General features: G+C 32.4%; 1 protein-coding gene across 1 annotated transcript; it reads left to right on the forward strand.

The window, feature by feature from the left end:
* Window positions 1–42: 42 nt before the first annotated feature.
* On the forward strand, window positions 43–26,939 carry LOC114325305 (protein YIF1B-A). Its single transcript, XM_050653963.1, has 7 exons — window positions 43–211; window positions 297–437; window positions 6,116–6,294; window positions 9,627–9,767; window positions 15,393–15,607; window positions 21,746–21,926; window positions 26,555–26,939. Exons 1-7 carry the CDS (start codon window positions 178–180, stop codon window positions 26,744–26,746), a joined length of 1,083 nt encoding a protein of 360 aa, XP_050509920.1. The 5' UTR covers window positions 43–177; the 3' UTR covers window positions 26,747–26,939.
* Window positions 26,940–27,474: the final 535 nt, after the last annotated feature.

Raw genomic sequence — 27,474 nt, forward strand, 5'->3', positions numbered from 1 at the left:
TTTTTCGATTTAATTGACATGGAACCAGAGAACAATTCTTGTCAACTTGTCACAGTTGTCATGACAACGTCAAAGTGACGTGTCTGAGTATTTTTATAATAAAATATCAGAATATTGTAGGTAAACTGTACATAATTTATTTATTAATTTAATGGTATTTTCGTAAACTTTGATAGAATGAACTACAATGCAAATACTGGGGGTAGACAATGTAAGTATAATATCCCAATAACATAGATTTCTAAGATGTAAGAAGCCTTTTTCAATAGTATAAATAAACTCCTTTCAATTTTTAGCCCTTGGAAGAAAACTTAAAAGGGTAGCTGATGTTAATTCTATGGGATATTCACCATACGACCAACCCCCACCTAGCCCACCTGCCCCTGCTCAAAATATGTATCCAACACTAGATCCTGGAATGAACAGCTTCCAACAAAGTAAGTTCCTGAGTAGACCACAATACCACAACCATTGATGAAAGAAACATAATTTATAGTCGATTCGCTAATCTGAGACACAACTGTCTGCACTACAATCACAATAAAAATGCAGTGTATAGAAATAAACAAACCAAGACACATTTAATGTTCGAGGAGTGATTTGGGAGTGCTCCTCATGCTTGTTTATTTCTAGTGCATCTTTAATGTGATTGTAGTGTAGACAGTTGTGTATCAGACGAGTGAATCGACTACTTACTGTTTGAATGTCTTATTATTTTTTCATATTGGTTTGCAGAGGCATTTGATATTTGTTAATACACTGCGAGTCAGAGAAAACGGCCACCCACAGAATTTAAAAAAATTATCTGTTTATTTTTTATGTACTTACTGTATATTGAGTCAGTTTTGATTAAAAATTTCGATGTACCATTACAGTTAAAGTCAGTACCGGCCGGCGCTAGGGTATCAGATGCCCGCCTGCAATGCTAGCACAGGCGCCCCCCCGCACACATACACACACGCACACACATTCTTGTAGATACAATACCTGCCTCAGGCATGTTCGGCCTCTGTTCTAATGGAGCATGGGGACCCACATGACCCACACGGTTGCAGCACTCCGTAATAGAGTGGTACCTATCTGACCCCCACACTATACCAACACCCCTCCCCATCAACAAATTGTGTGGATGTGGATGTCCCAGGTAAATTATGTTCGGTTACAGTTTTGTTGGACTCATCATTATCATTGGGCAAACAACTTTTAACTTTTTTTCAGAAATTGGCTAAGATAACCAGATTGTTTTTTGCCATTTCTTCTTTTTTGATGTTTCTTTTTCTATTTTGCGCCCCAGATAAGTTTTTTGGGATTTAATTTTTATTTAACTAAATAACTAAACATTTAACTAAATAAAAATAATAATTTAATAATAAAAATTACGCCACTGCAGTAATAATAGTACAGTAGAACGTCGATAATCCGGACGTCAAAAATCCGGACCGTCAATAATCCGGATTTGTATCTAGCAAAAATATCTGATTGTTTTAAAATGAATTAAGAACTTAGCTGCGAGAAAACGAACTTCTATCGCAGTTCAAAAGGCTTTTACACATTTCTTTAAAAGTTCAAATAGTGTCTGATGTTTTTACTGTGCACATGCTGCTATAAATAAATTACAATACAGTGTTTGAACATATTGAAAATATAACATAAAAAATGTTTTGATTAATTTCACATAGATTCTACACACTTTAGGTACTGTATATGAGAAAATATAAACTTTTAAAATGTTTGTTGTACTTAAATATTTATACTTGTCTTTTTTAAGGCAATTTCGATAATCCAGATAATTTGATAATCCGGATGGGGTCCGGTCCCAATTAATCCGGATTATTGACGTTCTACTGTACTAAGTACTTACCAAATATAATTTTATATTATGTAATTGAATGCAAATGCAACACTGATAATGTTCTTTTTACCGCACAGTAAATTAACAAACTATTTATGTATTTCACAAAGAATACCTATTACCAGTACTAAATTGAAAGAGCTTTGAACTATTAATTTTATATACGCTGTTTATTTTATATATTATGCTTATATGGGATTAATACTTAAGGTACAAGGAAATAGTTTCAGAACCTTGTTTATTTTACTGCAAATCAAACATTTTCTCTTGGTACTGCTGATACAAAATTTATAAACATTTGAATAGAATAAACAAAGCGTGAGTATAGTGTGGAGATATTTGGTTTTTTGAAATATAATATCTTTGCCGGCTGTGCTTTGACCAATAAATTATATTACTAATTATTTACATGGTAGGACTTCTATGGTTGTATGTACATACATTTTTGTATATTTACGTGTGTAATAATATGCAAGAATAACAGACACAGATTAGGGATTATGAGGAATTTAAATCACATTTAAAAAATTTATTTCTCTTCAGTATTTTTGACACCAGGAAAAAGCTCATTTTGGCGCCCCCCAAACAGGGGCGCTCGCCTGAAATGCATCCCTTGCAGGCCCGTTGTCGCCGGCCCTGGTTAAAGTTATAACAATAATTTGATTATAGAGTAAAGAGAAGACAATTATCATTCGTTTTCAAAAGGTATGTTGCCACCATGATTCTCGATTGCATCTTTCGATTTGGCATAGAAATAATCACGTTTTGGATATAGACATCCCTTTGAGGAAAAGTGGTACATTCCTCGATGAGAGCCAGTTGAAACAAGTATACAATGTCTTATATCGACTGTGTACCTGCATAATGTCCTATAGGATTTTGGACAACTTTTCAGGGGAGAGTAAAAACTATTTTATTTTGTGGTGTGGCTTTGCAATTTTCTCCATGGCATAGTCTCTTCTTCAGGACAGTTAGGACCGAATGCTTGTTGATCAGCTGTTAGGACCTAATGAAAGAGTTAAACTTAGCGCCAAATTAAATGATTGGTTATTTGTTACTATATTGCAATAATGTATTTCGGTGGTTAGGTTCAACAGGGGAATATCATCATAGACAGAAATCAAGAAATCTGCATATGGACAAAATACATACAGGAACTCTTTGATGATACTAGATCCGAACAACCACCATCCTACATACCTATGTGATGACCACTTGCCAATCACATCAGGTGAAGTGGAAAGAGCAATATCACAACTAAAAGATGGCAACGCTCCTGGACCTGACAATGCATATGCTGAACTCATAAAACTATTTGACACCTACAGTACTCAACGCCTAACCAAAATATTTAACAACATATATTTAAGCGGAGTAATACCAAAAGCATGGTTGAAGTCGACGTTTGTTGCTTTACCAAAGAAAACAAAGTCCGTATCCTGCAGTGATTTCCGAACCATCAGCTTAATGAGCCATATTTTAAAACTATTTCTAAAAATTATACATCAAAGGATATATAGACTGTGCGAAGAAAAAATCAGCCGAACACAGTTTGGTTTTTGAAATGCAGTGGGTACAAGAGAGGCTTTATTTAGTATACAAGTGCTATTTCAACGATGTAGAGACATGAATTGCGATATTTATGCATGTTTCATTGATTACCATAAAGCATTCGATACAGTAAAGCACGACAAGCTGATGGAGATATTAACCAATATTGGAATAAACACCTGTGATTTAAGGATTATCAGCAATCTGTACTGGAATCAAACATCATCTATCCGGACAGAGGCAGGAGAATCCGACGATATCAAAATCAAACGTGGGGTCCGTCAGGGATGTATACTATCCCCACTGCTGTTTAACATCTACTCTGAGGAAATCTTTCAAGAAGCAGTGGATGATGTTGAAGCCGGAATTAGAATTAATGGAGAATGTATCAATAACATAAGATACGCAGATGACACTGTGGTATTCGCTGACAGTTCTGAAGCCCTACAGGAGTTAATGAGCAGAATCGCAGAGGTCAGTCAGAGATACGGACTTTCACTAAACACTAAGAAAACCAAATGTATGATGATCTCTAAGAATGAACAGCAATTTGGACGAATCAGTGTGAATGGTCAACAAATAGAAAGAGTAAAAACATACACTTACCTTGGTACGAACGTCAATGAAAATTGGGACCGTTCTATAGAAATCAAATGTAGGATAGAGAAAGCAAGTAAGCATTTCAAAAAATGGCAAAGTTGTTCAAATGCCATGATTTGTCGATACCCATAAAAGTCAGATTACTACGATGTTATATATTTCCTATACTGTTGTACGGAGTTGAGTCGTGGACTCTCACAGACGCCACCTGCAAGAAAATTGAGGCTTTCGAGATGTGGCTTTATCGTCGAATCCTGAAGATATCTTATACTGACCACATTACTAATGAGGGTGTCTTGCTGAGAATGAAAAAAGAAAAAGAGCTGTTAATCAAAATAAAAACAGCCAAAATCGAATACCTCGGTCACATCATGAGGAACAGTGAGAGATATGGACTGCTGCAACTGGTCTTGCCGGGAAAAGTAGAGGGAAAGCGAGGACCAGGAAGGCGAAGGATTTCCTGGCTGAAAAATCTACGAACGTGGTTCAACACAACCACTACAAATCTTTTCAGAGCAGCAGTGTGCAAAGTGCAGATTTCCATGATGGTCGCCAACATCCGAAACGGATAGGCACTACAAGAAGAAGAAGGTTCAAATGCCACGAAAAATGTCAGATAGGACATTATGCATGCACACAGTTGATATGCCTTTTGAGAAGGCTCTATACAGTGTGTCCAAGAGGAAAAACTTTTTTATTTTCAATTTTAGCGAAAAATGTCATTCTTGATAAAAAGTTTTGCTTGTTCTAAAACCACTTAAAATGAAATAAAATTCAAGTTTTTCAAATCCTGCTTAAGGTAAATTCTTTATTGAACGCTGTCAACATTATTGAACATTGTCGAGAATATTTAATAAGTAAATAATGGTTAATAAACTTTTCTCAATTGTCTGTTGTGTCTTATTTTTAATAGTTCATTAATCTTCATTAGTTGCATATGCATTAAGATTTCTTAATGTAAGATTCCAGTAAAATTTTATTTTTAAAACTCTACATTGAATTATATTGGAAGCATAGATAGATTCTTTATCACAAGCTATGGACGGAGAAGTAGATAGTGCAAAGGTATACAGATTATACTCTATCAATATTTAACTTGAGATTAACCAATAATCCCCTTGAGTCTACAACAAAATATGGTAGGTACAACCATAACCCAAGATATTGAGAAAAAATTGAGTGCACATTGCCACTGGAGTGCCAAATTGCATCTTTTTCTATGATTTCAGCTTGATTATAAACAAAAGGGATCTTCTTTATGAAAATATAAGTATTCGCTCTCTCTAAGTACTTCTATGAATACTTTACAAGTTTTTCCCGAAATTGTTATTTTGTAATATTTAATTTTCAAAATCCTATATGATACTGTAAATTTTTTAAATCTGTAAAAATTTTGCACATTCTCGATTTAGTTATTTTATCATATTTTTGCTGTTAATTAAATTTTGATCAACAGACAGTGGCTGGAAATTACTATACAACCAAGCATAGGTGCTCAACATTTAACAAAAATAATATTCGTATGCAGTTTATTAACAAAATACAGCTTCATTGATTAAAACTAAAGTATATTTTTGAGATTTTATGGTGGTTTCACTCCAATACCCTTTTTTTTTGTCAATGAAAGAAGCCTGCAGTAAGTTTATTTGAGGTATTAATAGTGAAAGGTAGGAATTTTTATGTCGTGTGTTTCCTATAATGAATCTGTCAAAATATTTCCAACCTGAGCGAATGGACTGTAACATATTCATTGCCTGTATCAACTGACTTAATGAAATGACTGAAATATTTCCTTATAGTGACAACATCATTATAAGTAATCAATTTTTACCCATGAGATGTTGAATCTTAAAATTTGTGTTGATATAATGTGGATTAGGTTCCTTAAACTATTAGACATTTTTTAATAATTCATGGATTTATTTAGCATGTTCCTATTTTCTAGCTTTTGACTATTTCAGAAAAAAAAAACAGTAATATTGGAGCCATTTAAATGAATTATTTCATTTACTGAAGGGTTTCTAAAAAGTTATCAAAAATGATGAGGTTGTGGGAAAGCTAAAAATTGATAATATGTAGTTGATTTGTTAAACCTTAACTCTTAATTTTCAGGTTTTCCTCCAATGGAAAATCCACAATATACAAGTACACCACAGATGCCACAACAGAGTCAGAATTTTAATCAACCTTATACAAATTTAAACATGAATCCATTGGCAGGAGTTCCACAGAATTTGAGTGTCCTGGGTCAGCCTGTTGTACAAGACATGGCTTTACAATATGGCCAACAGGTAATTATCAGATACTGTTTACTAATGATCTTTTAGCACACACATAAATAAATTCATTCCTATTTAAAATCGATTTTACTATCGTCATATTATTTTGTTTGACAACAACTCTTATATACTTAGTTGTTCTATTGGATCTTTGCCCATTCGTCATGATTCATTTTCAAACAGGTTAAATCAAAACATAAAGAGACATGTACATCGATATGTAGTATCATTGATACATACTGTTAGTGGTAATAATTGAATTGGTCATTGCGAAAACAATCTAAGTCCATATTTTGGGTAAAATGACGACGCTTTTCGACACCATGAAATTTACATTTAAACATATAAACATTAAAACTTTTTTTGCCTTTCAGAAAGATTCATTTATAACCCATATTACTTATATAAAATATAGTATTATCTCGGAATATCCAACTATTAATGAAAAGATTTTTACGTTTCATGAAAAATTTACACATTGTAACATGTATTGTTTTCGCAATGACCGATTCAATTAGGGAATGACTATTATCCCGTGGACGTATTTTTTAAAGTTATTTTATTGAAGTGTTTAATTATTTTTCACCATTGAAGAGATTGGGAGACAGCTTGAACATCATACCGACTATTACAAATATAAAGATAAATATAGAACGGTAATAAATTAATTTAAGAAAAGACAAAAAGTTAAACATTAATCTCGAAAATAAACAAATAAGTTTCCATTCGACAGAACTATAGCCACACACATAAATATTACTATTACTTACGTAAAAAGATAAATAGGTACTTACCGGATGTAATCAAATTAAGATAGGACAGTAGTTAGTCGTTCTAACAATAATTATCTTTGAAAAACCAAATAAACAATAAATTCAAATAATAACCAACAAATGCGCTAATATCACTGTCACTTAAAATCATAAACGTCATAATTCATAGCAAACAAGGTATCAACGACATGCCATATTGTTTATCCTTGTTTAATTTATTGTGGTTTCTATGGACAAGCGGTTTAATTTTACGATACTAGTTTTTGTGAGTAAAAAAGAGACCTAGTATTCGCGGTGTGCAAGTACTTGGAAAGGGAAACGAGAAACGACCCTGCGCGAGTCGCGGAGAAATATTGCAACTATCTTAAATAATTCATATTGTCAATTGAAATTGTCAAATTGACGTATATTTCATACCTTCTGTCAATGAAGCAGAAAAATTATATATTGCTCCACAATATTGATATGATATGCAATTATTATATAAAGGTAAATTTAATTAATTGTATTTTGCTTGCAGTACTGCATTTTAATAACTAATTTTATTTACTACATACAATTGTTGATGTTTTTATAACATAACCTGAATCTTATTTTTTCTTCTTATTATTTTTTTGGACTGTGGCCTTGACAATTATCCAGTAACCAGGACTAATATAATTGGCCAATATAATTAAAAGTGCGAATAATAGTACAGAGCGTAGAAATAGGGGTCGCTTTGCCGAACTTGCACGGTCCCAGTAAAAAGTATCTTAATGTTGTTCTGAAGCTATTTCCTTGTGGCATTTTTATGATTAATTATTTATATGGGAAATAAGCCACAATTAAAATGAAAAAAATAATTTTATTAATAAATAAAATTATTTTTTTCATTTTAATTGTGGCTTATTTCCCATATAAATAATTAATCAGTAAAAAGTAATTTGTGAATAATTTCACGCATGGGAAAAGTTAGAGTTGAAGAACTATATATCTTATTGTCATATTATTTTATTAATGCTCATATATTTTGTTGCTGTATTTTACTTACCCTATAGATGCATTTTTGTTTCTACTGCCCATTCATTACTGTTTACGGTAATGTTGGACTACTTATTGATTGTTTCCTATACCATTCTGTATTTCACAAGTTTGTCTTGTTGTTTAAGATATAGCATATATCTGTGAAGTATCTTTTTGATCATTTTAAATAAGAAGTCTACTTTCTAAACATTTATTTTTCACTCAAATCTTCTTTATCTTTTTTATTTTTTTTAGTATGTTTTATTTTTCTGGATGTGAAACCAATATGTAAAGTATTTTTCTTAAGAATCAAAAGATTTTTTAGTATTTTTTAACACATTTAGCCACATGTGTGCATGTTTTTAGGTCTCGATCCCGCGTATGAAAAAAAAGTTGATTAATAGCAAGCTGAAAATTTGTTAATAGCTTAAGGGTGTCTAGTCGGATAAACTTTGATATATGGAAACACTGGAAGAGGGGCAGTTTTAATTTGGAACAGGTTAAAAATTTGGAACGGTCATACCACGGAAACGGCACATTTATTTTGTCCGACAGAACAGACTTAAACTCTCCGAACAGAGATTAAACTCTGATGCAAAAATCAGACTGCTATTTATCACCTGTCATAATTCCTGTCATTTGACATATTCTACATGTTCCACTCATTAAAACGCCCATTTGGTGATAAATAGCAGTCTGATTTTTGCATGAGAGTTTAATCTCTGTTCGGAGAGTTTAAGTCTGTTCTGTCGGACAAAATACATGTGCCGTTTTCGTGGTCTGACCGTTCCAAATTTTTAACCTGTTCCACAATTAAAACTTCCCCTGTTCCAGTGTTCCCATATATCAAAGTTTGTCCGACTAGACACCCTTAAGCTATTAACAAATTTTCAGCTTGCTATTAATCAACTTTTTTTTCATACACGGGATCCAGACCTATTTTACTATGGAACAACATACCAATTTGGCCCACAGTATTATTACGAAGTATATTATGTCTAAATGTGGTCACAGTAGTTGTGTGGTTCTGAGACAAAAGGAATGTGTCAATGCTTTGGGGCTAAATGTGTTTATTGCCAGTATAAAATTCTCCTGTTTTTTTTTACTTATAATTAATTTGAATAAAATAATCAACTATTCTAAATGGGAAATAAGCCACAATTTAACTAAAAAAATGATTTTATTAACGTTTCAACGCCCAAATCGGATGTCGTTGTCAAAATACAAAATATTACTAAATTAAACAAAAATGTTGTTGAAACTTCTAATAATTTATTTAATCTGACTCATTATATCGGCAATTCAGACATATATTATTATACATTTTAAAGAAGAAGACTTTAAAATGATATTGCCAATATTTATGAGTTGCGTTCCTGGGACGACTTTACTGAAAGATAGTTCATTCGATTACATGAAATCAACCCCAACTCAAGAATATCCGTCACAATAAAATTATAGCATGTGATCTGTCTTTAAAAAGACAACCAAATGCAACGGTGACAGTAACATTCTCGTGTTAGAGATTCCATACCAATATTTTGATAAATATTATTTTTTTGCTTTCAGTTGGCGGGAGCAGGAACTACAATGTTAAAACAAGAAGTTGAGAAAATTGTACCTATATCTAAATTAAAATATTATTTTGCTGTTGATACCAAATATGTAATGTCTAAAATATTATTGCTGTTTTTTCCTTTCAATCATAAGGTATGTAAATTTAATATACAGTACACGCCACCGTACTAGACACATGGGTAGGTACCTAGTTGCTATGCTTATGGGCTAATCCGGTCCTTTCTCAGATGTGACGTTCATCGCTGTCATGTTATTGTTAAGAAATTATTCAAAATAATTGTTGTTCCATACAAAAAATATATTAATTAATAGTATTATTACTCTGCTTTAAAATAACTTTATTCAAACACCAAGAATATTACAACACTTTAAAACTTTTACAACTTTAACAAAATGACAACTATAAACGTCAAAATTAGATCAGCTGTATTCAAGACAGCTGATCCAGTATTTGTCAACTTTCTATGTTAATGTTGAGTTTGTATCTGTCCGTATTGACAGTTCGTTGGTTTGTATACATTTTCTGACGTTCTAAACGTCACTAGACATAAAAATAAACATTGCAACAAGTGAAGGATCCAGGACTGTAATAGCTTAAGGTTCCTATGTATCTAGTAGGGTGACTCTTACTGTATATACTAATTTCTATTTTATACTTATCTAGACATGAATATTAATTTCTAGTTTTTTCATATAAAAATCAAGCAGACTCATTGCTCTATTAGAGAAAAAGCTCTATTATGATTTGAAATGGCTCTGAAATTATTTGAAATATGTTAATTCCATGAGGCATAATACTTTAAGCATCATATACTTATGCAACAGAAGTATATTATAATACTTCTACCTACCTTGGTACAAACGTCTATGAAAATTGGGACCAATCAATAAAAATCAAATTTAGGATAGAGAAAGCCAGATCTACATTTCAAAACATGGCTAATTCAACTGTCAATATTTATCAATACCCACAAAAATAAGGTTACTAGCATGTTATAATATCTTACTAGTTACACTGTTGTACAAAGTTGGGTCGTGGACTCTCAAAGACGCTACCTGCTAGAAAATTGAGGTTTTCGAAATGTGGCTTTATCGTTAAAACCTGAAGATATCTTATACCAACCACGTTCCTAATCAGGACACCTTATTAAACGTATAAAGAGAAAAAGAGTTGTTAAACACAATAAAAACAGTCGAAATTGAATACCTCGGTCACGTCGTGAGGAATATCGGAAGATTTGGATTGCTGCAACTAATTTTACAGGGAAAAGTAGAAGAAAAAATTAGTATTCTTTGCGTCAAGATATAAGAAATCTGGCCTGGCGCTGGTGGGATGTCCCTACCGATTTAGTATCATAATAAATAGTTGCCGTTACTAATCCCTCAATTGTCTTCGCGACGGGTGGCAATAGTTTTGGAACAGCTACTAGGGCCGTACTTTATATTATTTACAGAACTGACTCGTTACCTATCAATGCAAATAAATTATTAAAATTAAAATTTCTAGACATAACAATGTATTAAAAATTTTGTTTACTGTAGACGAATTCGTTTAGTCATCTGAAATTAACTTGCTTGGAATCAATTACATACAAATGATCACAAACAATTTTTATGTCCAATGCGCTCATTACGTGAATTTTATGGAGTTAGATTATAATGTGTTTTATATCGTTTTCACTTTAAACAAAAGGGACTTCCGATAATGCAGCTTTCTATCTTTAAATAAACAAATTAAAGAATCATTAGAAAGAACATTAGTTAAAGATAAGATATACCTCTAATTATTATTCCATAGCTTTACACATAATTCTCGTGCTTATAGGTATTTAGGTAAAATTAAGTATCATTTATTTATCCAGAAAACATACATTATGGAACATTATGAAAGGGGGGCAAACATATTTAAGTTTGACATTTGCACATTCAGGCAGTTATTTTCTTGCATTTAGATAGAAGGTTAGATCGTGAATATTCAAGTAAAATGTCTGAAGTCGGTGAAGCTAGTGCTAAGTGTAAAACACGTGTTAATTTATCTGATGATGCCAAAGAAATTATTAGGAATGTTTATCAAACTGTGAAAGAAGATAATCCAAATCCAGAAGACGGTAAATTCCTCATCAAGACAACATCTCAACTGACAAGGATGCCATATACAACAGTGTGGAAAATTGTTACGAATAGAATTCAACCTCGTAAAAAGCGGAGTGACTTCTACACATAAAGCAGTAAATGAAAAAGACGCTGAGGTAATTAGAAGAGCAATTTACAATTTCTATTCAAAGAACCTAGTTCTAACGCTTAGTATGATCTACGATCAACTTGTTAAAGACTATTCCATTACGTATTCGCCTTCACCTTTATCAAGATTTTTGAATCACATTGGTTTTCGATACAAGAAAATTAATAAGCGATCATCAATAATGGATTTTCCTCGTCTAATTAAATGGAGAAATGAATACTTGGATGCTATATCTAAATTTAGAGATGAAGGAAGACCGATATTTTATCTAGATCAGCGGTTCTCAATCTTTTTGAGTCATGTACCACCAAATACTTTTTATTATTTTTGGTACCACCTAACTGAAATACCTATCTGGCTGAATGATCTCTGATTAACTATAATAGTATTGCTGACTTTGGCTGTTTTGCGTTTTGTGTACCACCTCAAATAATGAAATGTACCACCAGTGGTACATGTACCACAGATTGAGAACCGCTGATCTAGATGAAACATGGTTCGATACCCACGATACTGCTCAAAAAGGTTGGACAGACGATTCTATTAAATGTGCACCCAATTATCCAATTAATAGAGGTCAGCGAATAATTATTCTGAACATTGGATCCAAAAATGGCTGGCTTGGAGGGGAAAGTTTTTTACTATCGGCAAAAAACATTAAAGATTCAAAGCTGGACTACCATGAAAATATGACGAGTAGCTTGGTTAAGGAATGGTTTGAAAAGAAGGTGTTGCCAAATTTGCCTCCAAAAAGTGTAATTGTAATGGATAACGCAACGTATCACAGCGAACAAATTAGAAAAATCCCCAGTGTAGGTTCGACAAAAAAACAGATATCTGATTTTTTGTATGACAATGATTTGTACTTTGAAGAAACATATACAAAAAAAGAAATGTTGGAAGTTCTTCACACAAAAGTGTTTGAGAAACAAATTGTTATAGACGAATTAGCCAAACGTGATGGTCATAATGTATTGCGATTACCTCCTTACTACTGTGTCTTCAACCCCATTGAATTAATCTGGAGCCAACTTAAGGAAAGTTTACGGCGAAACAACTGCTGTCCCAAATTTAGTAGCGAATCGGTGTCACATATTGTAGAAGAATTGTGTTTCAAATTGCAAAATTGTGTTTCACATGTTATAAAAACGGAAGATCATTACAGAACATTAACCTCACAAATTAAACCAATAATTATAACATTAGATAACGATTCTAGTGAAGATGACAGCGATAGTGACATAGAGTTGTAATTTGTATTTATTTTTTTCCGTCTAAACTTCAAATTTTATTTTTCTATGTTATTTTTTATTATGTTATCTTTTTAATTCTGATTTTTGCTACCACTCTTTTAATCTGTTATTGTTATTATCATTAATTTCCTTAATTTCTTTAATTTGTTCATTTCTCTTATTTCATTGTACATAATAATATACCTATAACTACATAGATATAAATACGTAATAAATATAATGATATGATATTTAAATTTATATTTAAATTTAAATTATTCCAACCCCATTAAAATATTATATCTACTTGAAGACTTGAATTTTTTTTGTTAAAGGGATGGGTACGAACTTTCGGCTTTAAGCCGTTAAGTTATTACCGAGGGCCGAAAGTCCCTGAAAACTTCTATAATGTTTATTTTAATTAGTTACAGGGGTGAAAAACTAAGAGAAAATTTAGTGTGATTTTTAATTTCAAATATCTCATTCAAAAGAAACTTTTAATTCATTCCAAGGGACTTTCAGCCCTCGGTAATAAAGTAATTTTTCATTCTGCGTTTAAATTTTTCAAAAATACTTACATATTAGTTTTCTCAGGATTCGAAAAAAATGATTACATTTAAAACACATTAAAAATTTGGACAGGCGTCAAAATTTTGCATTTGTTCCTTTCCCCTTAATTTTAGCGAATCCGCTCCTGGAGGGTTTGTTGTTTGTTATTATGATACTAAATCGGTAGGGACATCCCACCAGCGCCAGGCCAGATTTCTTATATCTTGACGCAAAGAATACCAGGAAGGCGAAAGGTTTCCTGACTGAAAAATGTATACAGGGTAATAATGGTCCATATAGTAACTGGAGAAACCTTAGCACAAAATACGAAGATTTAACCAAAAACACTTAAATAAAATGTGGTTCCTTACTGAGTTACAGGGTGTTTTATCTAAAAATTTAAAAACTATTTTTGCTCAGCATTTTACAACTATTCGAGGTATCCTTTTCATACTTGGCAGGAAGTATAGGTACTGTACAAACTACTAAATTATGCTAAACAAACGTTTCTGGCTATTACCAGAGGCGTACGATGGGGGAAAGTGAATGGTTGACCCTTTCCAAATTCTACGCCACTGGCAAAATTGCTATTTTAGTTCAATTTTTGGATTCTCCAATACTTTCTATGAAAATAATATACTCTTCATTCGTAACGATAAAGTCATTAGTTTTCGAGATCTTTAAAGTTAAAAATGAAACGACACGGTTATTTTGATTAATGTATTGTGTCGCTTCATTTTTAATTTTAAATATCTCGAAAACTAATCATTTTATCGTTACGAATGAAGAGTATATTATTTACATAAAAAGTATTCCAAAATCAAAAAAAAATTACACTAAAATAGCAATTTCGTCAGTGGCGTAGAATTTGGGAAGGATCAACCAGCCACTTTCCCCTGTCGTACGCCTCTGGTAGCAGCTAGAAACGTTTATTTATCTTAATTTAGTAGGGTGTACAGTACCTACACTTTCTGCCAATTATGATAAGGATACGCCAAATAGTTTTAAAGTACTGGGTACAAATAATTTTTGAAATTTTAATTACATGAATCATATCATAAATTAATCAAAATAACTGTGCCGTTTCATATTTAACTTCAAATATCTCGAAAACTAATGACTTTATCGTTACCAATGAAGAGTATATTATTTACGTAGAAAGTATTGGAGAATCTAAAAATGCCACTAAAATAGGAATTCCTCCAGTGGCGTATAATTTGAGAAGGGTCAACCATTCACCATCCCCTGTCGTACGCCTCTGGTAGTAGCTAGAAACGTTTGTTTATCATAATTTAGTAGGGTGTCTAATAGTCGCACTTTCTGTCAAGTATGAAAAGGATACGTCGAATAGTTTTAAAATACTGAGCAAAAATAGTTTTTAAATTTTTAGATAAAACACCCTGTAACTCAGTAGGGAACCACATTTTATTGAAGTGTTCTAGGTTAAATCTTCGCATTTTGTGCTAAGGTTTCTCCAGTTACTATATGGACAATTATTAATGAAACACCCTGTATATGTGGTTCAACACAACAATCACAAATGTTTTCAGAGCAGGCAAACTACAGATTGCCATGATGGATGCTAACATCCGAAATGAATAGGCAATACAAGAAGAAGAAGAGTGTTAGACATTCAAAATTTAAAGTTTTATTATGGATAAATTCGATTTAAGATACATGACTAAGCAAATATAATCAATTATTTTTCTTATTACTTAATTATATGTATTTTAGGATTGGTCTGTGAAATACGAAGGTCCTATACAGCCCCGATTTGAAATTAATGTCCCAGATTTGTACATACCAGTGATGGGTTACGTGACATATGTCGTAACAGCTGGGTTGGTATTGGGAATGCAAGACAGGTTTAGTCCAGAACAGATAGGAATTTTGGCATCATCTGCACTGGCATGGTGTTTAGTAGAACTTGCTATTTACAGTGCTACTTTGTAAGTACTATTTAGTAGTTTTTCATTGTTACAAATGAATTCAAAATATCTATTTATATATTCATTTATTTTACGGGCAAGCTCAATTTTGTTAAAATAAAGAAATTACATTTTTCAATAGATTATAAATAATATTGTATAAAAAATGTATACTATACAGATGAAAACAACAACATAAAAACAAATTACAGACGTTTCACTCAAAAATTAAACCCTTGTAAATTGTTTTTAAAACGACTGATGGAGTTGTCCAACAGTTGTAAATCGTAAAGAGAGTTTAGCTAAATTCAAGACTCTGGGTATGAATGAAAAAAGTAAATACAGTGGAACCCTGATAAGTCGGCCTCCGATAACCCGGAAGTCCGGCTAACCCGGAAGTCCGGCTAACCCGGACCGATTTTCATCAGACAAACATTTCAACAATAAAAATGTACTATCTGTTGCTAAACAACAATGTTTAATATTAGTTTAATTTCGCTCACGCGGTATATTAGTTTTAAGATATAGACTTTTAAATTTTTTCCTAAAATTCAATTATCTGTACGGATGCCGATACGTGCTTGCAAACTAACTTTCTAAATATAATCCTAATGCGTTCTTAAGAATTATAACAATGACAGTCTTTGTTATCCAAAATTCCAAACCAGCCCATTTCACGAGAAAGCCGGCTGACGTAAACTTTAACCAAAAAAGGAAATTCTGAAGCTCAAGTAAAACGGTTGCGATGAACAGGGGTTGGGGGGTGTTCTTGTGTTCGGGACAGTACAGTTGCAAGTGCCAGACGGGACAGTCGAAAAGTTGTAGCTCAACGCTCTCGGTTCCGCGCAAACCGGACTCTTTAATACGTGTTGAGTAACTAGTACCAATTCTTTTTTTGTTTTCGTGCTCATAGTGCGTTTATTGAGCTATCGCAAGCAAGCTATCGGCGTCCAAAATTTCGTTGTTGTAATTGTTTTTAGTAAATAGACTTAGTAAAAACGTTCTTTTCGCATATTTCATTTGTCCCAAAGCTTTGGGTGGTCCTTCGCATAAGTATAGAAAAAGTGAAACCATTTCCCTAAGGAAAGAAAATTCAGTTTCCCAAGGGGGAAAAACCAGCGACCTATGACTGGTGCGCGAAACAAAGGCACCAGGACGAAGTGTAAGGACAACAACACCTACATCTTCGCACACTATCCTTTGCAAGATAATTCGGATGGAATTCCCCAGATTATTTTGTGCTTGATATCGGCCCAGTCTCTTAATCTGGGGAATTCCATCCGAATTATCTTGCAAAGGATAGTATGTAATATAATATTTGAGAGATAATGTGTATTTGTGTAATTTGAACTATACGATAGTAAAAATGACTCATGGCACACGGCGGCGGCGGCAGAGCGACGGTCATTGTCTCGGATTTATCGGAAACAACAGGTACCTGTTATTCCTTTATTTATTTCAAACTGTCTTAGCATTGTTTAAAAAAGACTAAAAGACTATTTAAAAAATTATTTTTTAAACAATGGCCTTAGTTTTCACTGTTCATAACATCGTTCCGATTGTGACTGTATTGTGTGTAGTACAGTCTTTTATAGTCGGTTCGCTAAACTCAGACGCAACTGGCTAGATATTTTAGTCGATAATTTTTTTGTTTTTTGGCAATTTTGCAAAAATTGGCAAAATTACTAACTATTTAGTGATTATTAACTATTTAGTAATTACTTTTTGCTAATTTTACTAAAATTCGCAAAATTACCGACTAAAATATCTAGAAAGTTGCGTCTGAGTTTAGCGAACAGACTATATTGTTTGCTTCCGTTTGATTAGGTTTGTGTTTGCGTGTTTTTAATAATTTAGATGTGTAGGTACTGTGCACATATATATTTAATGTTATTTCAATTATAACGGAGTTTATCTGTAAGTATACCGTATTTTATTAATTTTTACCAAATTCTCCGGCTAACCCGGATCGGCCGCGGTCCCGATTAATCCGAGTTATCGAGGTTCCACTGTAATTAAATCTAAAGGGGTAGGAGTTTCATGAAATGTTTACATTTGTCTAGTGGAGCGAGTTGGTACAAACAGTCCAATCTTATTAACAAGTTGAGAACAACTGCATATACCATTAGATATTGAATAGTAGTAAAAGGTCTCTTTGTTTTATCCGGCTCGCAAGAGAAGGGACCTGCAGTTGCCATACAGTGTGATCCTAATACAGTAAAAGCAATATAACAGAAGAAATTATTTTGAGCTTGTTTAAGTTTCCCAATGTAGACCAAGTAGTGTGGGAATCACACTGACGGAATAGCAGTACTTGAGGTGAGACCTGACCAAGGAGAAGTAAAGAACTCTAATACTGGTTAGGTTTGTAAAGTCACGAGTTATTCTTTTTACTAAACCCAACATTTTGTTAGATGTTTGAATAATATTGATGATATGAGTATTGAAACAAAGAGAATTATCTAGTGTAATCCCCAAGTCTTTGATTTTATTTACAGTATTGAACAATTGGCCATCAATGTAATAGTTTGATAATATAGGGTGGTTAGTAAGCTTAAATTGAATTACATGACATTTGCTGGAATTAAGTTTCATACCGTTAAGTGAACACCATACAGAGAGGTTAGTCAGTTCTAATTGCAATACTGTGGCAGCATCATAATGATTTTTGATAATTTTAAAGCACTTTAAATCATAAGCAAATAGGAGACGTCACAATCGTGAAAACAGCTTTTGGTAATATCATCAATAAATAGCAGTGGCGGCTCGTGGCTTTAGGGACAGGGTCGGCAAGGTTTTGTCTCCTCAGATAGGTATGCCATCTAATTAAAAGGCTTCAATTTCATAGAAGATTTTTGGTTTTTGTTTTTTTTTTAATTTTTTTTTTTTGTAAACCTGTTTATAAGTTAACTCTAGTCTATGTTATTTCGAAGTAGCAAAATGGGTTATAACGTCATTGTAAAATTAATTTTTGTTTTGGAGAGGTTTTAAAAGTTTTTTCTATTGACATTTGAGACAAGTCTGACATTCTCTCTTGTTTCATGGTGTTTCGACAATACGTTTTGACTCTTTTGAGACAAGAGAAATCCCGTTCATTTGAGGCAGAATTTGCCCACATTTGAGCACAATAATTTATTAAATTCGGGAACAGTTTGTTATACCTAATGAATTGCAGTATATAAAATTAAACATATTTTGTAACTTATCCCACCTTCCGTAAATATTTAGATCAGCATATAAAACTGTTAATCCATTTTCTTATTTTATTTGATTAAATAATGATGGATAATTTTTAATGACTTGTCTAATAGATATTTTGAAAATTCTTTGTAAATAATAATTGAGTTATCCTTCCACTCAAAAAGGTCCCGAACATTGTTTAAATAAACAAAATGTCAAACAATGAAGAAAAACTTCGATTTTTTTCTTCGTTTTTTGATTTTAACTTTCAAAGTATTCACTTCTGAGAAAAATTACACTGACATAACAGTTGGGTAATTAAATTTCCTACAATATAGGATTGGTTAAAAATTTTAAAAAGTGTCATCCTTGTTGCCAAACAGCAATAATTGCGAAAAAAACATAAAAAATAAGTATTCGCATTTTACGTTTTTCAACCTTTTATGCTACACTTACGACCTTCATGTTTTAACCAGAAAACCTTTATAATATAATAAAACAATACTGTAAATTTCATTAAGATCGATTCAATACATTTTGCAATTAAGCTTTTGCAAAAAAAATTAATTTTTTCAAAATGTTGCAGTACTGACAATAAAGCAGATAGCAAGTTGAATTTTTTTACATATAGAAGAAAGGTACAGTATTCTTCTATACGTATAAATAAATTCAACTTGCTGTCTGCTTTATTTTCAGTTCTGCAACATTTTGAAAAAATGAATTTTTTTGCGAAAGCTGGATTGCAAAATTTATTTTGCAAAATCTTTTGAACCGATCTTAATGAAATTCACAGTATTGTTATATTATATGATATAGTTTTTCTGGGTAAAATTATGAAGGTCCTAAGTGTAGCATAAACGGTTGAAAAACGTAAAATGCGAATACTTGTTTTTTATGATTTTTTTCGCATTTATTGCTATTTTGCAACATTTTGGATTGTCATCAGGCATCAGAATGACAATTTTTAAAATTTTTAGCTAATCCTATATTGTAGGAAATTTAATTACGCAACTTTTATGTCAGTGCAACTTTTCTCGAAAATGAATACTTTTAAAGATATAATCAAAAAATTAAGAAAAAAATCGAATTTTTCCTTCATTTTTTGATATTTTGATTATTTAAACAATGTTCCGGACCTTTTTGAGTGGAAGGATAACTCAAATATTATTATATGAGTTATTTTCAAGCAATTTCTGCAAACAAATATGAGTCACCTCTCAACGTCCAAATTAATGTTACTAATATTTTTACAGATGCGCCCTGGTCTTGTTGCCGTTTGCAGATCCGCCGCGTTCGGCAGATTGTTTTTTTGCCGTACTTGTCTGTCAAATAAATACGGGGAATGTATAATTGGTTGCCTATCGGCTAATATTCCATAGCGTCTTATTACAAGCGAATGGTCAATCTGGGTACGGCTTGCCGAAGCGGGCATTGAATTCACACAATCGCAGTCGGGTGTTTGGCTGGCTAGGATCATTAATTTGAAAAGTCTCTTACGCACAGCACACATAGATCACTTAACGTATGGATCGATCGAATTCTTTTAAAAACAATGAATAAAATTTAGTCTGTATTGTCTCACAGATATTTTTTTTATTTCAAAGAAACGAATATCATCAGCTCTGATTAACTTATATATTTAAAAATATCTATAATGTGTCCATAAATGTGTGGGTCGGCACTGCCGACCCTGACGAGCCGCCACTGATAAATAGATTAACGAGTAATGGACCCCTGTGGTACACCTGACTTGTAAAAAAGCTTGTGAGTAGAAGTGGTTCACTGGAACCTGTTGAATTCTTTCTTGAAAGAAAAAATATCCACTTATGCTATATGGGCTAAGCTTACGAATAAAGTTGGATTTATAGTTGGACGTAGCGTAGACGTAGACGCAACGGAGACGTAAGAAACGGACTGGAAACGTAAGAAAATATTATGTCAATTTATAGGTGGACGTAGCGGAATTTTTGCGCATGAGTAGAAAGAGTAAACAATGACTTAATTCTAATTCAACAACATAGCCTATAAATTATGTGAACAGTAATAAACAAACTTTGTGTTTATTTATTTATACTTATTCTATTATTTATTATAATATTTATCTGTTTTGTGTGTTACATGGATTAGGAAATAAACGAAGGTATGCTCCTTGGTGCCGCATGCCGTGGGATTTCCAACTATTTTGTTTCATTTCCTGGTCTTTAAAATGTTTATTGGATTTACCTATCATATAATATGTGTTGTATATAACCCCGAATTAGGCTAATAAACAACTCATATTTATCTGAAATATTGAAATGACTCTATGATATATTTTTATTAAATTAATAACTTAACATCCATTGTATCAATTAACAAATAATTAACAAAATTCGAATATGTTGATAAACAACTTTATCTTTACCACAGTCTTTTCAAAATTGATGAGGGCGTGTCCACTTTGGGTGACAGAACAAAATTCTTCCTTTTGATTGACATTCTTCCAGAGGTGAGAAACGCACTGTAAAAGATGAAAGTTAGTGAACTCTTCCGTTCCGTTACGTTTCTTTTACGTTCCGTCAGGCGCTTGCGTTCATCTATAAACACGAGTACACAAAATTCGGTGTTGATCTTTTCGAGTGCGTCTCCGTTGCGTCTACGTCTACGCTACGTCAAACTATAAATCCAACTTAAGGAGTTCAAGGCTAACTCTGTCAAAGGCCTTGGAGAAGTCAGTATAAATTGAATTCATGAAGTCCCTCTTCCAACGCTGCAGACAGAAAATCGACATAGGTCAACAAACTCAATTCTGCATATTTACCTGTAGTAAAACCGAATTGCTGAGAACAATTATTGGAACGATTTTCGTGAAAAATATTTGTTGCTTGAATAGTGGACTTAAAATTTACCTCTTTCTGCTAAATGAAGCTGCAAATGTATATCCAAACATATGTCCCTTGCATATCAGTGTAATAATAATTAAGGTATTTTTTGTTTTAGGTACATCATACAAATAGAAACCAATCTCCGTACTCTCGACCTTCTAGCCTACATTGGATACAAATTTGTAGGCATAATTTTAAGCATTTTAGTAAGTCTATTAGCAGGAAGGGTTGGATATTATGTATGCTTGGCTTACTCCAGTTTTTCGTTGATGTTCTTTATTACTAGGAGTCTTAAGGTCAGTATCTTAATCAATAATTTAGTTGGTCTTACGTACGTATCTAGTGTCTATCAAGAACTCTCTTCCATATTTTTTTTGATATGTCAGGAAGTTTTTAAAAATACTATATTTTTATCAACTAACTAAATAATAATAATTAATACATAAATTTCTTGAGGCATTTCAAGTCGGGCAAAACAGTTTGAAATATTGCACTAGACTTATCTCTTCTTCCTGTGCCGTGCTCGATCATCGAGCGTTGGCTATAGTAATTTTGTTGACGAGACGAGACAGTCGGCATAAAAGTGAATGGAAGTTTAATTAATAACATTAGGTATGCCGATGTCATAATGGCCGACAACTTGGAAGACTTAGAAAGAATAATGAACAAAATATTAAGATATAGTGGAGAATACGGACTCTCTCTTAACATAAAAAAACAAATTTATGAAAATTAGCAAGAACAACAATACAAACGAAATATTAACGGTAGGCGGCCAGTAGATTGAGAGAGTAAAAAATATACTTACTTGGGAACGGTAATTACAGAAAATAACTGCAGAAATAAGAGTGAGAATTGAAAAAGCACATGCCAACTTCGTGAAAATGAGAAATATTTTAAGTAAAGGCTATAGCGGGGTAAGATGGTAAAAAATGGGTGAACACTTTCAAATATGCTCTTTGATTCTTTTCTTTCTCTCCCCCCTTTTTTATCTATCCCACCCTTACCACAGTTTACCTCCTTTCTCTTCCAATCTTACTTCACACATTTTCCTTAAATCTAAGTTAGATTACCAACCACAACAAAGTTTACCTTCTTCCATTACCATTCCTCTCTCATACATTTTCCTAATCCACATAGTTACATGGCCATACCTCTTGTCTCTGATGTTTCCGGTTCCCCATGCATTTCTTGATCTGGTTGTTCTTCTTCTTTTTTCTATTTAGCAACACTATTCTCTAATTTTCTCTCAACAATATATCAACCTGTTTTCCATTACCGACTATAAAATTTCAAATTTTCAGTTAACCCATCCAATGAATTATTCCATCAAGATCTTTGCCTCATATTGACAATAACCCCAACTTTTAGCCTGTATTATATAAATATCATTCCAATATACACTCACACCCTAACTATTTCCTATGGTTGCCTCTTATGTTATAACTCATTAACTTCATCCATTCAGTTTAATAATAACAATTGTTTGACACATATGTAATTAATTTTGCATTTCTGATATTATCATTCAGGTTATTCCATCTTTGACTGGATTCTTTTAAATCATAATTATAAAATTTAAAATTTAAAAAAAAAATTTCTGACAACATCTTTTAGGTAATTATCATTAAATAACTAATATTCTTTCAGTAATTTTAATTAAACAATTTTAATTTCAACCTATAATATCAGGCAACCACCATCACTCGTTCTCATCTTGATTTTGCTAAACAATCTTCTCGCCTATGTGGGAAGCTTTACAATAATATACATAACTTTCACATCAGTCTGTTTGCTCCATTATCTTTTCTAGTTTTTAGTTCTCTAATTCAGACAACCAATTAAATTATAATATTTTCAATTTGTCAATAACCATTACAACCATATACATAGGCAACCAACATCACCTAGCTATTTTTACAACATTAATATACACCTTATCTTGGTACCTATATAGGTGGTGCACATATAACTAATTTTCTTTTCTTTCAAACTAAATCAAAATGTTTGCCTTCTTTCTCAAATTTAATCACCGATGACGTCACTGACTAGCATTTTATCTACCTAACACTAACAACAGTTCTTTCTGTAACAGAGAGTTGCCTTATATACTTTTACAATAAAATCTAATTATTATAATTTAAATTTCAATTTTATACAGTTACTAATATATAATCCAAAATTTTTTAAACAACAATAATAATTTGAAATTCATAACCAAAAATTGACTACCTATCTTGTCATGTCACTTCGGTCTGATAATTGGATTGTCATCTCCTTCACTTTTGTTGGTCTGTGTCCATTGAACTGGCAAGAACCACGAGTTCTTAACGAGCAGGGAACCATGTTGCCCTTTGAGCACTCCTAACACATTTCATCTTGTAACATCGACTTGGAGTCGCTACAAATACCACTTATTTATTATGTAAACCATAAATATCGATGTAACCTTTTTCAAAAAGTTGCTAGTTTCTTTTACGAAGCAGAACGTAAGTATTGCCACATTTTTCTTTAACCTAGCCACAATTTTAACCTTTTGCATTCATTTTAACGTGGAAATACTTCGTTCTAGGCACTGAGGATGATCTGATTCAGATTGAAAACGTTTTGCAAATCCTTTTGGAGGACTTTTATGTTTTTTAATAAAACTGTTTATACCAATATACAAAAGAAGTTTTTACTTCTGTATGGTTTTTTAACTATGGTATACAGCCAGCTACGGGGACTTTCCCATTGATTTTGATTTAATTATGTAATACAAGCAGTAAGTAATAAGAAAAGACAAACGTATTTTACTCTATTTTTGTCATGCAGTAAATAACAAAGCAATGAAATACTGTAAAAGCAGCGCTGCATTTCTAGCTTTCGTTCCGTACGTACGCGGACCCATAGGCCATGATCGTATTTCTACGTTGGTATTCGGAGTCATGTCGGCAGATAATCTGATTTCAAATTTGCTTCTCCTCAGCCTATGTAAAAATCACCGGGGTTACACGCAGAGTGGCAAGTTCAAATTTCGGGCATATCATCGCTTATTCGCGGTGTGCAAGTACTTGGAAGGGATACGTGAAACGATCGTGCGCGAATAGCGGAGAAATATTGCAACTTTCTTAAATAATTCATATTGTCAATTGAAATTGTCAAATTGACGTACATTTCATATCTACTGTCATTTGAGAAGAAAAATTATATGTTGCTCCACAATATTGATATGATATGCAATTATTATATAAAGGTAAATTTAATTAATCGTATTTTGCTTGCAGTACTGCATTTTAATAACTAATTTTATTTACTACATACAATTGTTTACGTTTTAATAACATAACCTGAATCTTATTTTTTCTTCTTATTATTTTTTTGGGCTCTGGCCTTGACAATTATCCAGTAACCAGAACTAATATAATTGGCCAATATCATTAAAAGTGCGAATAAAGTTGCAGAGCGTAGAAATAGGTGTCGCTTTGCCGAACTTGCACGGTCCCAATAAGCAATTTTGTCAACTGCATACAAGGAGCTGTTTTCGTGAATTTAAATGGGATTTACCAGCATTTGACAATGACGGGCTTCGTCGACTGATTTTGTGGAATTATGAAGATTGATTTTATTTAATTATTTATATAAATAAATATAATAGAATCATTTATATTATAAATACTAAATATTTATATAAATATATGTATTAGAGTTTTGGAGAATGGCGAAAATGTGAAAAGTGGGATACAGAAACCATAAATAGCTCGAGAAGATTTTTGGAGTATTTATTGCAATGCAAGAGAAGCGAGATTGGTTTCTGTGTAAAAAAATAGCGAATTTAAAGATGTTATTAACAAAAAGAGAGAGAGATGACTGAAAAATGTTGGAATAATATGATGGCAAGAAGTTTTGAGCCTAAAAGGAAACGCATACGCACTGATAGTGTTGGAGATGTTCAATAGTGCTACCGCCGACTATTATAGTCTATAATACTATCAGATTTTAGATCAAATATGCCAACGAATGGAAAATAGGTTTAAGAATTTTGATGACCGAGACTTTCGTTCAGGTAGAAGAATTGAATTACATTATAAATAGGTGTTTTACAGTTTTTTTATAAATTGCTTCCCCTGTTTCAAATTTCACCGCACGCCCCCGAACCCAACATAAGTAAAATAACTTGTGAAGCGGTAACGATTAATTTCATGTAAGTTGCTAATTGGGGGGTGATCTTCCTAATTTTTTTTTTGCCAAAACAAAAGGAACTAACTTTATTTTGAGCGTAACTTGCTTACATTTGATGCTAAAAATTTTTATAAGAACAGACATAAGGCTTTTTATAAACACTTCAAAAAAGTTGTAATGTGTTTTCCCCAAGAATGCTTCATTATTTGGATATTTCACATTGAATTATTCCATTTGGAATTTTTCGAATATGAACCTATTTTTCATTAGCTATAACTCTGCTTTTGCTAGGTATAGAGACCTAATATATACACGGTTTTTTTCACTTTTTGATAGGCTATAGTTTTGCTAAGAATATTTTGTTCGACAAAATGCTTACGTTTTGAGTTTTTGCAAAAAACCGTCTAAAAACGTGGTTATTTTGTTGAAAAATGAACATATTCACTTGCAAATAACTCGAAAAGTACTGATTTGGTGAAAAAACTCTATAGAACAAAAGTCTCTTAAAATTAGTCAGTTTATCCATTTCGGGACTTATCTTGGACAGATATTTTTTCACCCCCGAGATGGGGTGAAACTCATCCCCAGGGCAAAAGCACACATCGGCACTATATCACTTTTTTCTTTGACATGTTAGCTATGCGTATGCCAAATTTCATGTCAATCCAAGCGGTTCTTTAAAATTTACAGCAAAAACCGTAAAATAATGTACTAACTATAGTGTGAATAATTACAAATTTATTAATCGTTTTTTATTTTGCAGTTGGCAGTCCTAGCTGGAAATTCGCAAAATGCAAGTTATTACGATGGAACGTCAACAACGATTGGACACAAAAGACGCCTCTATTTTCTTCTATTCTTGGCAGTTATTCAACCCTTACTATCATGGTGGCTTTCTTATCATTTGATCAGCTCGAGTCCAACTCTCGTACCGACTGAACCAGAAAAGATATAGTAAAGTATAAAGCTGGGCTTCCTCTTTTCGTTTGCCGTACAATGTGTCTTAATCCTCATAATGCCTGATTTTTATATGATACAAATGGAGTCAATAGTTATGAGAGACGTTAAAGTGTAAAGTGTTTTGTAAAAAAATGTAGTTTTATTTGAATTACCTAACAAGAAATAAAATAAAACTTTGGACACTATAATTGTTTAATAAATTATTTCGTGTAACAACAAAATCGGTATTTCCTCGTTACGATGGTTGATAACAAAGTTTATAGGCCGACAAGGAAAAAAAATGTGTGTACTTTGTACGCACGTAAGAAGTTCTACTTATATTTTGTGATTTCAACGAAATTGATATACATGTACTTTAAACAGTTTATTTATATTTTATTTAAATATTAAACTAATTTTAATACTTACTACTTTCCATAAATTTTTATTAAAACAATACCAAAAATTAAAAAAATAAAAGTATAAAACACACACAAAAACATTGAAAAATGCCACAAAGAAATGATTTCTGAAGAATAATTGTGGCCAAAAATTTTAACTAAATACGCATTTTCTGAAAAAAATTATATAATAATATACTTACAATCATAAAATGTATAAAAAAAAATAAAAAAATAGTAACTTGCATTGGGGATCGAACCCGCTTCCCGTCGATCGAAAATCAAAGTGCTTTCCCATTGCGCCACTTTCGCTTATCTGTAATGTGGGAATATACACTGAACG

The sequence above is a fragment of the Diabrotica virgifera genome, chromosome 6 (assembly GCF_917563875.1).
Source record: "Diabrotica virgifera virgifera chromosome 6, PGI_DIABVI_V3a".
NCBI lineage: Eukaryota > Metazoa > Arthropoda > Insecta > Coleoptera > Chrysomelidae > Diabrotica > Diabrotica virgifera.

Coding starts and splice junctions, on each gene's coding strand:
- LOC114325305 (XM_050653963.1), top strand. CDS start 178: ATGAACTACAATGCAAATACTGGGGGTAGACAAT. Junction 438..6,115: donor AATGAACAGCTTCCAACAAA/GTAAGTTCCTGA, acceptor CTTAATTTTCAG/GTTTTCCTCCAATGGAAAAT. Junction 9,768..15,392: donor TTTTTCCTTTCAATCATAAG/GTATGTAAATTT, acceptor TATGTATTTTAG/GATTGGTCTGTGAAATACGA.